Source organism: Amyelois transitella, chromosome 2 (assembly GCF_032362555.1).
Source record: "Amyelois transitella isolate CPQ chromosome 2, ilAmyTran1.1, whole genome shotgun sequence".
In the NCBI taxonomy this organism is placed as follows: domain Eukaryota; kingdom Metazoa; phylum Arthropoda; class Insecta; order Lepidoptera; family Pyralidae; genus Amyelois; species Amyelois transitella.
Window position 1 is genome coordinate 10878913 of NC_083505.1, and position 12915 is coordinate 10891827.

The following is a 12915-nucleotide window of genomic DNA, read 5'->3' on the forward strand; positions in this document are numbered from 1 at the left end:
GCATATAATATACCTGTTTTACCTGAAATTAAAACAGTTATTATATGCGGTAACCTTATTCGAGACCTATAGTTTAAATTCTGCCTGCTGGCTTATTTTAACATACTTTAGTGAGATGCAATGTGAGGAGACAGCGCTCCTGCGCGCACTGGCAAGCGAGGGCCCCCCTCCACTCCGAAAGAACGAGATAGGTGACCGGAAGTGGGTGGAGGGGGCACTTTGGGGCTGTTGAAAGAGCACGAAGGTGTTGCTATCTCACTCTATAGGTCTCGAATAAGGTTACCGCATATAATAACTGTTTTAATTTCAGGTAAAACAGGTATATAAAAAATCAGTAATGTTCGATAAAATCTCTCCGGAAAAAGCGCTTTATATGCTTAAAGCTCTCAATAGCGACTTTCGATGTCATCACAACAAATATTTGCTTCGCGCCAAATATTTTGGTTATCCGACCAAATCAAAAAGCTGTTTCACGCATGCACTGCGCAGTTGCGTGACGGGTTTTCTATTCGGTCACGTTACAAACATATTGACAAGATAGCCGTGAAGGTTTTCAGGTTTCAGATTTCATAGTCCATTTTAATCAGTGGAGATAATTTAATTCTTTATAAAGTGTATAATACGACGGCATGGTGTTTGAGGCTTTGAAGCTTTTAAAAAGGGTAAGTCATTCTTCTGTTTACATACAATTAAAGAGGATATTTCAAAGATACTTGGTACTATTTCCGGGCCACTAAGTAAATTTAAAATCAATACTTACCTACGTACTGTAATTAATGTTGATAGTGATCATCTTTATGAAACGTTGTGTACCTATTACTTATTTCTGTTCAAATTTAAGTAGGTATTATTGTGTTAAGTAGATATTATAAGTATGTTTATTTTTATTTTAAATGCAAAAACCAGCCAAAAGATTCTTATTATTTTTAATTTTATTTATTTTTTAGTCTCGAAAAGACTGAAAAGTCACATTTATTTATCCGGATGGCTTAGTGGTAACTAATGAATTTAAACCAATAATTAATGTAAGGCAATTATCTGGGTTACAATTTCAGTCTAATTAAGAAATTGGATTCGTCCTCCACTACGATTCTCCCATTACGGGTCCAATTGTTATAATTTTTTCCCTGGTGTCTGTAAATGTGTCCATAAATTTCATCGAAATGGCCTATAATTTTCTCTTCCAGGTGGCTTTTTAATTACATTTAATTACTGAATAAACTCAGACTGAATATTTTTAGATACTTAGTAAAGATATCTATCAGATGTTTTCTGTTATGATATTTTGCGCAACACTTCTATTCTAAGTCAAATCGTGTTTCTTTTTGTTAAGAGGTCGTATCTTATATCTTTGATACGCTAAGTTAATCTGTCCTGGATTGCACATAGGTACACATAACACGTATTTATCTCTTACAAGAGACATCATCAGACATATTGGGCTACCAGGTTAATAAAAAATTCCCCAAAACCTACTTAATTGTCATACTTGATTAAAACATACTTGTAGTAAATCTTCTCTCACTGCGTGCCTCTTACCTTAGCACATTTCCGCGTTTGCTGTCCCCTAAGCTGTAATAATCATTGCACAAATCAAATGCACTTTATACAAGAGACTAATTTTCCACACACACCTTAATCAAAAATTCCTAGTTTATAAAGAACAACAATAAATGGCTCGAATAGTTATTCACAAAAAGCTAGTATTAAACGAGCAGTTTGCCAAATCGTTTCACATCAGCAACAACACATAGTTTTGACCCTCAGTAACCTATTTCTACAAATTAAAGCACCCAAAGTAAAATGATTACATAGTTTTACTTTTCATAAAGAAAATGAAGTTTTCTCTTTTAAAAATAGAACGCTCTGTAGGTATAGGTGTATAGATGAGGCTATATTCAATTCAAGGCTCTATTCCGAGCCGGTCAGTAGACAATTGACCGCCGAAGTGGTCACGTGTATGTTTTTCCGAGCGCAACATATTTCCCGCGAAAAGTTTTTTACCAAATATTAGTTAACAAATTTATACATCTAAAGCTTATTTAATAGATTATATAAATTGTAAATATTTTTGAACACTTTGACATCGATAGTTTGAATAATTTTTAGCAATGAAAATGGAAATAAAGGCGGATGTGGTGAGTGATTGGAAATTTCGTAAATAAGAGTCTCGAATTTTCGTTTTAGTTAGCTGAAACCGAACTAATTAACCAATTTGGAATACGGCACCTTAACCACGTGTTTGTTCAATGCTTTTTAATAAAAAAAAACGTTACAACAGCATATTATTTTATTTTTCATAAGTTTACGTAGGTCCAGTTAATAATTCTACTTAAAAAGTTTACTAACCGAAGTTTTACTGTTTGATTAAATTTGCTTATAACTTTCAATCATATTTTTGTTCCTACTTATAATTTTTCATAGCTTTGACTTGGACTAACTAGATCAAAACGGTACTTATTCTAACTAAAGCTTACTGTGTAACGCAATTTCAGCAAACTAAACACATTTTTGCGTGCGCCCCGTCATTTATTGGCCGCTGTTTACCATTCAGCCCAGCACTTGTAATTGAACGGTTAATTTCATTTCATGTCTATTAACCGGTACTTTCTTGTTTGATTTAAACTAACTGAATGTTTTGTTTTGGACTTTAATATTAACATTAATTTCCATGATAATAAATAAAAGCGACGGTTTCATTTGAAATAAGTTACAAAAAAAAATGATTTTTATTATTTTCTACTTAATATATCATCCAAATTAAATGACTGAAATGAATGAATGAATTTTAATAAAAAAATAATTTAAATAAATCCCTAGTTGATACGTCTTAATTTTTTTGTAAAAGTCAATGCCCAAATTACTGACCAAATGTCACTAGAAAATAACTCTTTAAAATACGTTATCTCCCAGTACTTTCAGCAATATACGTAATAGTCTTATATTATATTACTAAATAGAATATCGTCCTTAATTGGGCCAATCACTTGTAGGCTACGCCTGGAATACAAAAGTCTGACGCTGATAGATAACTTTGGTAATTTGCCGCGCCCTGTATTTAATTATTTTGCGTAATGTGTATTTTGGCAACGTGTGACACCCACTTTACTAAATTGAGAAGGTGTAACTATAAACTGAGCTTTTTTATTTAATCATCCATCAGTGAGTACAAGACACAGTTTTAGACAGTTTTGTCAAAACTATAACTGTAATTTGGAATAAATAACAGTGTTGTTACTGCTATCTTAAAAATTGCGACAATACATAAAAGCTAACAGATAGAAATTCTAAAATTCTCATTTTTTGTCTTTGTTGGTCTTATCGATTTTTTTTGCCAATATCTTTCAAATATAGGCATCGGACAGTTACAACAAATTATACGTATGGATTCAGATTCACAACATGTCACTTTCATAACAACTATTTTTTTTATTGCAATACAATTAGGTATATTTTTTTATATAAAACCGATATTGTTTTGCCGCCAAAAACTTCCTCTTACAATCAAAAAGGATCTGAACACCGTCCCCGGTGAACCGAGGCCAACCATTAGCCTCCAAGTAGCCGTGGTTTGAATACCAACGAGCCATTAAGTGCTTTCCTAATGTGATGCCAATACGATGTGGTGACTAAATAATCAGGCGATAAATAGCTACCTCTGAAACTGAGAGTTGAAAAATATTAATTTTCTAAACATACATACATACATACATATGATCACGTCTTTATCCCTTACGGGGTAGACAGAGCCAACAGTCTTGAAAAGACTGATAGGCCACGTTCAGCTGTTTGGCTTAATGATAGAATTGAGATTCAAATAGTAACGGGTTTGTAAGCCTATAATAAGTTAATATACATAAGTTTATAAGCCTATCCCTAATCCCTAATTTTCTATAATTTCTTTATTTGATGCCTATCTAGCTCATCATTGTCCCCTCATGGTCTGGGCTAAAACGTTTAAATAAATTATACGTTTTAATAGTGTTCTGTTGTAATGAGTTCCAGATCAAACTTGAATATTTTTTATTGAATTTGGAATTTTGATACGTTTGAACGTTTGAATTTCAGATTTTTACAGTTCGCATAAATGATAACTCTTCTTACGTGGTATCTAGCCTTATTTGTATAATAATATAAGTTATATATACTATACTTTTTATAACAAAAACGCTATAAGACTGGCTACGAAATAATATAATGAAATCATAAGGAGTGGACATCGTTCATGTTTATGGCTTCAATAAAAATGAACGTAAATTCGTCTTTGGTCTCGTTGAAATACCGTTGAATAATGACGAAAATAATATCATTATCCATTAATAAATATCCACTTGAACTTGCACTACTTAAAGAAACTTGTCTGGAGTTCGGTTTGAATTCTTGTGTACTACCGAATTGAAACGACATTGTTTTGCAGTTAAAAAAAAAATATTATTCTTTTCTGCCTATAGCAAAACTACAATACTTATTTATCTTCACTTTTTATGTATCTATTTAATTTCTTCATACATCCTCATATTTTTAAATCGTGGAAAACCAATTAAGATTTCTGCAAAAAATATGGCTCTTAAAATATCGTGATGTAAGCTTAGCCTACACATACGGATGCACTTACGGATTTTTGAGAGCTGAATTTGCTTAGATCTGCTAGCGCTAACTTTACCCTATTATGTGCAGTGGTACCTAATCGAAACCACAGTTCTCGGGTTCGAATCCCGAAAACGAACGTTTCTAGTAGCATGTCTATCAAAAAAATTTGTTCGATTCGTCTCGTTACTATTTAGATTATATATTGATATTATTGTCCACAGCATACGGTGCACCCTTCTTCGGTGGGCACCAGTCATGATAAGGCTCCGACACAGAAGCCCTACGGATCATGGTGCACCCCGGAAACCACGCCGCGTCACAACACGTATGACTGCTTAATTATTATTATTTTTTTTAATAAGACGTGAGTTATCCTTAGTGCAATGGAAAATTTAGTCTCTTTTGCTAAATTGTTTTCTTAAATTTGATTGAAGTGGCATAAATTAACGTTGATGAATCAGGAGCGCAGACCAAAATAATTATTTAATTATACGGCTTTTGAAAAGGCTAGAAAAATATTTTAGTTGTAAATGAAACATACTCGTATCAATAGGTAAAATACGGTTACCTCATGATTGTTAGCGAGTAGATTAGATACCGTGCCTTATGGTTCCAATAAAAAAAAGGCTAGGACCACTCCATCTCGTTCCCATGGATGTTGTAAAAGGCGACTAAGGGATAGGCTTATAAACTTGGGATTCTTCTTTTAAGCGAAGGGCTAGCAACCTGCCACTATTTGAATCTCAATTCTATCATTAAGCCAAATAGCTCAATGTGGCCTATAAGTCTTTTCAAAACTGTTGGCTCTGTCTGCCCCGCAAGGGATATAGACGTGATTTTATGTAGATTTGATTCCATACGACGAGGATAAAAACAAACAAACACTTAACAAAAAAGGAAAGCTAATAATTCGTTTTAAGAACTACTTCACTAAACGGTACTTAATATAAACTTATTAAAAAAATGTTTTTTTTTTAGCGTAACCCACACCAATTCAAATATAGATACCAACACGCAAATTCAAGAGAGACACGACACAAAAAAGTGAGTAAATTTAACAGTAGGTATACTTATGTACTTATATTAAAAACAATGAACTTACTTAGTTTTTAATACAGTAAGGTAGATAACTACTTAGTTTATCCTTTCAATATTTGATAGGTACAAGCTGTTGCCCGTGACTTCGTCTGTCATAAATCTCTATAAGTTTTAACTTATTATGTTACATCAGCTAGATACATTACTGCAAATTTTCATGAAAATATGTTCAGTAGCTTTTGGTTTGAAATAGTACAAACCACACACACATCCACATAGTTTTAAACAATCACATTGTTATAATTGTTACTTTTGTTTTAAAAAATATATTTTTTCAACATTTAAGTGTATTCCTGCAACTGCAAAAAGTTCGCCTGTTTTCATCGTCGCCACCGCCGCCTCATTACAACTCTATAATCGATGTCAAAGAAGCGGCCACCGAACTTAAGGATTACAACGTTCCTCAATCAAGGGGCAACTCCATCAAAAGGTTTGATTTATTATACCTTATTTGTTGCCAATATTGCCTAATGTCTAATAAAACACTTCGCCCTTAGTTATAGATTAAAATTGCAACATTTAGATGTTTCAAGTACTAATTAATATTTCTTAAGTATAATTAGATTCTATTCCTCCCTGAATATAAAATTTTTTTTTTGGAATAATGTTATTGATTTTTTCTAGAAAATAATAAGGATCAATATTATTATTTAGTTTATTTATTATCTATCTACCTATTAAGACAAAATCTAATTAAGTATTATAATAATTTGAATTATACACAACGTTTTTGTTTTTTTTCCTTCTATAACGTTTAATGATTTTAAATCTTTCTTCTCAGGTTTTCACCTGTCGGAAAGAAAAACGTGTCATCTATAGAAATCCCACAGAGCCCAGTACCATCTTCCCCGACCAGAGAGAAGAAATGCAAGGGACTCTTGCACTTACTGCCTCTGTGCGACCCTTTCGCGCCTATAGACCCACAAGGTAAGGCCGCTTCCTGACTAATACTGTAATAAATTTAAGTTTTATATAGGCTATGCTGGTATTGAGATGTTTGTATGTTAAACTATAAAATATACATGACGTCTTTAAAGTGGTTTCCCATAACACAATTCGCGATCTTACGAGTACTTTGGGGTTATCTTTCTTTTTGGATCCGTATAAATATATTTATTAACAAATTAACTGTACAAAAAATAAAATCTCAATCTTTTTATCACAGTTAAATTAAAACAATGTACAAACTTTATGCACCTGCAAGCACAAATGACGATTATACTCTTTCAAAAATAAAAAAAAATCACAAAACATTTTGAATTTAATAAATAATTAACGTGCTGGCCAGTCCGCCTGTGTGACATTCGCTTAAGTCAATAAATAACTATTACTTTAATGAATCGAACTCCATCAAATAGGAAATCAATAGACTGTGGAAATATCCTCTGTTGGTGGCCAATTAAGTCCTATCATATCAGTTAAGTCAACATACATCGTGTAATATATAAGTACATGCTAAAGTAAAGTATTTAGTTTATAAACAATAAAGCATTCGATCTTACTTGCGATTGCATCAAGGTACTCAACACACGTAATAGAACAATAAAATTTATTAACTTTCACCTTGAATGAGTACTTGTTGAGATCTAAATGTAATTGCATACGTCATAAAGGACACATAAAGTGTACTCTCATAAAAAGCTACTAACTCGTACAGTAGGAAAGCAATTAAAATCAATTAGTCTTGCAACAACTGCACTATTTTAGCAAAGTCCAACAACAATAAAAATTTGAACCGTATTAAGTATTTATTTAAATGTATTTATGAGTTTTAAACTGGCCGCTTTGTAATAAAAAAGTTAAATAGAATTGAGGAAAACGAGAGGAGCCTGATCGTCTTTTGTTTATTTTACGCAATGATTATCACAAGCTCAGATTTGGTGTCTGACAGCTAGCCAATTTTTGTCTCTTTTTATTTAACAGGTCGAGGCTACATCAGCTGGCTGATGCTTGTGACCTTCTGCTACAGCTACAACGCCTGGTGCATCGCCCTGAGGGCCACCTTTCCCTACCAGACCCCAGAGAACACGCCCCTTTGGATGACAGCAGATTATCTGTGCGACCTGGTCTATTTGCTCGATGTAGCCCTCGTGAAACCAAGGCTCATGTTCCTCCATGAAGGGTTCTGGGTTAACGACGCGGGGGAAACCAGGAGGAATTATAGGAGGAAATTACAGTACAAGGTAAGATATAACGCAAAATATTTTTTATGGCATCTTTGGATGGCAGTAGATTTGAACGACCTGGTCTGTTTGCTCGATGTTCCTCTCGCGAAACCGTAGCTGATGTTCTACCATGAAGGGTTCTGGGTCAATGACGCAGGAAAAACCAGGAGGAATTGTACTTTCACTATAATTCCAAAATTTTCGACGCCGACATACATAGACACTGATATTTTACTCCGAAGAAATAAGATTAGCAATAAGAATAAAATACATGTCGAAGATCCAATTCAAGTATCTGTTGTTCAGATCATAAAAACAGGTTTGAAGTTAATGGCAAAATCTATAGATTAAAGGAATAAAGGAAGTAAACATGCTGCATTGCATCTGCATGCTTTTTGTTTGGTGTTTGCTAGAATTTAAAGATGACGATATTATCACTCCGCGACGGAGGCCAATCGATCTAGGAATGTGGGAAATTAGGTTCATGAGGCCAAATACGATCGCAAGGGTTCTATTTACCAACCAGTCATGGCAGGCATAAAGAGCCGAAAGGCAAACATTTGCATATAAGTATTATTGTGTTTGTATCCAATAACATAAAACTAACTACGGCGCTGGCAGTTATCGTTTTGTAGATTTGTATGACTTCAAGTTACAGTGGGGCAAAATGAGTTGGATAGACAGACAGAAATGGTCAATGTTATAAAGCAGTTTCAATCTAAAGTTATGTCATTGTTATGACATGGTTACATGGAGAAAACTAACCATGGGGTTTTGTAAGTAGACAAATAACTAGCTTGTTTACAGTCACATTGTTGTATAATACTGGAATATTATGAGTAAGGTTTCCACGATGTTTTTGTAACTTATTGTCAGATACTCAAATTTAATTTTCAGTTCGATGTAATTTCGCTGCTTCCCCTCGACATACTGTACATCTACTTCGGCACCCAGATGGTCATTCTGCGGGCCCCGCGCCTTCTGAAGCTGCAGACTTTCTGGGAATTCCACCAGGCAATGGACAGGGTTCTTTCGTCTCCTTATGTGGTAAATACATACATCATATCGGTACATTCATCATCACAGAGTCAAAGTCCACTTTCAGTGCATTTGAGATGTAATGAGATTTAGACAAACCTACTAGAAGAATCTCAAATTTAAAGGCCTTTTTCTTGATTCACTTAATCAAACTGCGAGGAAAGAGAAGAAGAGAGCAGTTTGCAAATACTACATCTTTTCTTAGTAACCAAACCAGCATAAGGGCTTGAGGTAAATACTTCTACAGATACAGAAAAGACATGTAATTTCTATGTATTATATACCTATGTGATGTACGTCAAATAAGTGTAGTTCTAGCAAAATTCATACAGTACATTTATTCAGGTTAGGATTGGCAAGACGCTCTTCTACATCTTCTACTTGATCCACCTGAATGCCTGCGCCTACTACGCCATGAGCAGCTACATCGGCCTCGACTCCAACGGCTGGGTGTACGACAACAAAGGGAACGCCTACATCAGGTGTTTCTACTTCGCCACCAAGACCGCCACGTCTATAGGAAAGAACCCCAAGCCAGAGAATACTGAAGAGTACTTGTTTATGACAGCGGCGTGGCTGATGGGAGTGTTTGTGTTCGCGCTTCTGATTGGACAGATCAGGGATATCATTGCTACGGCTACCCGAGCGAGGGTAAGTAATTTAACTTATATTAGAGGATATCATGTAGTAATTTTTTGTACTTAGTAGAAATTAGAAAAAATGTGCTAATCATGAGCTAGGGTTTGACAAAAAGATAGATGTTCGATATTCTTATACCTAGAGAAATGGTACGAGAACAAACGAAAATGTAAGGCATCTGGGTAACTCTTTGGTTACCAGGAATATATAATTTTCTTACGAATGGTGGTAAGTGTTACGGTTACTTTAGATTTGTGAATTTCCTTTAGACATAACGTTACTAATGTCGATACTTTAATCACTATTGTTTATAGTTTTTCCCTCCTTCAGACTGAATACCGCAAGACAGTGGACGGCTGCACCCGTTACCTGCGTCAGCTAAACATGCCTGTTTCTCTTCAAAGAAGGGTCACTTGTTGGTTCAACTATACTTGGAGTCAGCAGAGATGCTTTGGTTAGTATTTAATTCGTTGTGAATGTGATATTATCAAAGGTGAAGAGACAAAAAAAGGTTCTTTACGTTTTGCCACAATTTTGTATCTACATAGCACCAATATGGACCATTTACATATTGAAGAAGTGATTTTCGCTAAAGGTTTTTTGTTTTACAGATGAATCGAAAATCTTAAACTCTTTACCTTTCAATATGAAGAGAGATGTTGCTCTTGCTGTCCACATGTCTACTTTGAGCAAGGTACATATTATATCTACTTTACTAAATAAGAAGTTGTATATAACACTGTGCCGAATCCTATGTATTTTTTTTCGGAACCCATGTCACTCTTAGCACTCGTACTTTGCAAATTCTACGACTTAGGCAAAGTAAGATATAATCATGAAGAATAAGCAAAAAATCACTCACTTTAACGTTAGGGATATCAGTTAATATAAGTATGTATATTCTGATTTTGTTGCAATTGGAAACTCAGCATCAGCGGTTTGCTGCTAACCGTAGGGAATCTCTAGCCTCTGGCAAGGATGAGGCCACTATATATAGTGAAGTAGGGACTTCCACAATCATGGATATTTTTATGATCCCAACACTTCCACAGACTTTGTCAAGTCATGGCAAGTGTCACATCGTATACGCAGGTGGAGCTGTTCAGCAACTGCTCGGCGTCGCTGCTGCGCGACCTGGTGCTGCAGCTGCGGCCGGTGTCGTTCCTGCCCGGCGACCTGGTGGTGCGCGCGGGCGACGTCGGCCACCACATGTACATCGTGCAGTGCGGCGAGTGCTGCGTGAGTGCTCAGACCTGGTGCAGGGATGAAGAAAGATGTTCAAATATAACTAATAACGAGACAAAACAAAAAAGAAACATCTTCTGTAAAAGCTATTATAGAACATTTCGAACAGGAAATATCTAAATCCTAAAGTTAAAATTTTGTGAAAAAGCTACTTTAGAAGATTGAAGAGCATTCTCTCATCTCTAAATTCCTTCCTTAAGTTTACAATTTTCAAATTGTTTTATACGTTTAGTCTATTTTACTATTTTTTACAGGTAATGTCTCCTGATGGAAACGAAGTGTTAGCAACTCTGAAGGAGGGCATGGTGTTTGGAGAAATCAGCCTCTTGGGAATCGAAGGTCTTCGACGTCGCACAGCCACTGTCAGGTAGCTTAATCATTTTATAACACAAATTGTTAATCTCTTTATCTATAGCGCCTATGACAAATATTTTCATCTTAAAACGGTCAACCAAATTCAGAATAGCCAAATAAAAAGAACTGTTAGAGGTACCTATGCGTCCTAAAATGTACGAAAAATGACCGCCTGATTATTTAACGTAATTATTTGCCAGGTCGCGAGGTTACTCCAACCTCTTCGCACTGTCCCGTAACGACTTAGAAGCTGCTCTGAAATACCACAAAGAAGCGGCTCAAGTACTCCGGCTGCGAGCAGACCAGATCATCAGACAGAACGCGGCGCGTCAGGCCAAGCAGAAACTAGCCATACTTGAGGCCAAGAAGTCCAGCCATTCTGAGCCGTCAGGATTGAGGAACAGGAGGTTGTCGAGCGCGAGCAGCAATGATAGTAGCCAAGCTGCGGAGAAGAGGCTCAGGAGCGCTAGTACACTCTCCTATAATAAGAGGAGATTGTCTGCTGTTTCTGAAAATAAGGTAGGAGGTAATTTTGTCACGTCCCTCTTAAACTTAACCTGTGATTGTGATTCACTAGTAAATGTATGGATCGTTTATGGCATTGCTGAAAATAAAAAAAATATTCAGAAAACACACTGAGATACTTAACCCAATTGCCAACTGTTGGCACTTACACTAACATACTGACAAGTAATAAACTATAAAACTGTAATTAACGTAATTATCACGGACTTTACATAGGCATACAATTTATGAACATAATCATAAATTATTATTATGAACAGGTACAGGACGAGCAGCCATCTTTAGTAACCGCTTGCGGCCGCGGCCCGCTACCAACCATCATCCTCTCCAGCGAATGCTCTTAAGTCAAGAGTTCAAGACTAAGGACAATGGCCATACTTGATGGAACCCCAACTGACTTTTAGAAAACCATGCTCCATGTATACTTTGGTATATCACGTCTAGATGTTTTCAACTAAATATGGTATATTTCAATGTTAACGATAATATCGCCGTTTTATCTAGGCGTTATGAATGTTTAACTTTTTAAGGTTTATATTTTGCTTTGCCCTTTTATGAAAAGACTAAGTTCGGTAAAATGTCAATTACCTACCCTCTTTCAATTAGACCAAGTCAATGAAAAAAAAAACTTTTTTATTCGAATATTAAACATTTGTCTGATGTTTTTAACAACGATTTTGTCCTATATGTACTTACTTACATTTCTATTTGTGGCATCCAGCCAAGTCTGATTTTGGCGCCCAACATGGTACTTCCAAAGATTATTTCAAAATTAGGTATAATGTTATATTTTTTGTACTTATATTTTGATACATGTATTATGCACCTATGTGCAATGTAGGCTTTAAGCCGTATTTTGTATACTAGTCGATAGATAATAATTACAAAAATGCTCAAATGAGCAATATTTTAAAAAAATATATACGTATCGTACATTTATAATGTTTATGTCTAAATAAATGTTTATTGATCTCAAATAATTATATCATGCATTTTCGATGTAATCAATACAACAAAATGTGCAGAATTACATAAACATATACATATACTAATCAACTGATGCCTTATTCATTATCTTTTTTAAATTTGCCCATAAATTATTTGAAATACTTAATCGTACCTTATAAGTATCTACCCTATTGTCCGATTTCTAATGGTCTTCTAATTACTGACACGAGCATACCGTGATTGTATTCAAAACAAACTGTGTTTATTCACGTATTCCTAGTCGACCAGCTGATATGCACATGCACAAGTTTAG

At 35.1% G+C, this 12915-nt stretch overlaps 1 protein-coding gene across 2 annotated transcripts; it reads left to right on the forward strand.

Moving 5' to 3' along the window:
* Positions 1–542: 542 nt before the first annotated feature.
* LOC106143654 (cyclic nucleotide-gated cation channel beta-3) lies at positions 543–12470 on the forward strand. Of its 2 annotated transcripts, none has more exons than XM_060945397.1 (14): positions 543–662; positions 4812–4915; positions 5569–5634; positions 5975–6118; positions 6470–6615; positions 7612–7871; positions 8751–8900; positions 9237–9542; positions 9861–9984; positions 10142–10224; positions 10623–10769; positions 11030–11142; positions 11330–11648; positions 11915–12470. In XM_060945397.1, the coding sequence occupies exons 1-14, from the start codon at positions 630–632 to the stop codon at positions 11996–11998; spliced, it is 2079 nt and encodes a 692-aa protein (XP_060801380.1). In that variant the 5' UTR covers positions 543–629; the 3' UTR covers positions 11999–12470. The 2 variants fall into 2 exon arrangements, with proteins under 2 accessions (XP_060801380.1, XP_013201241.2); XM_013345787.2 differs by lacking the exon at positions 543–662 and adding an exon at positions 1948–2138.
* Positions 12471–12915: the final 445 nt, after the last annotated feature.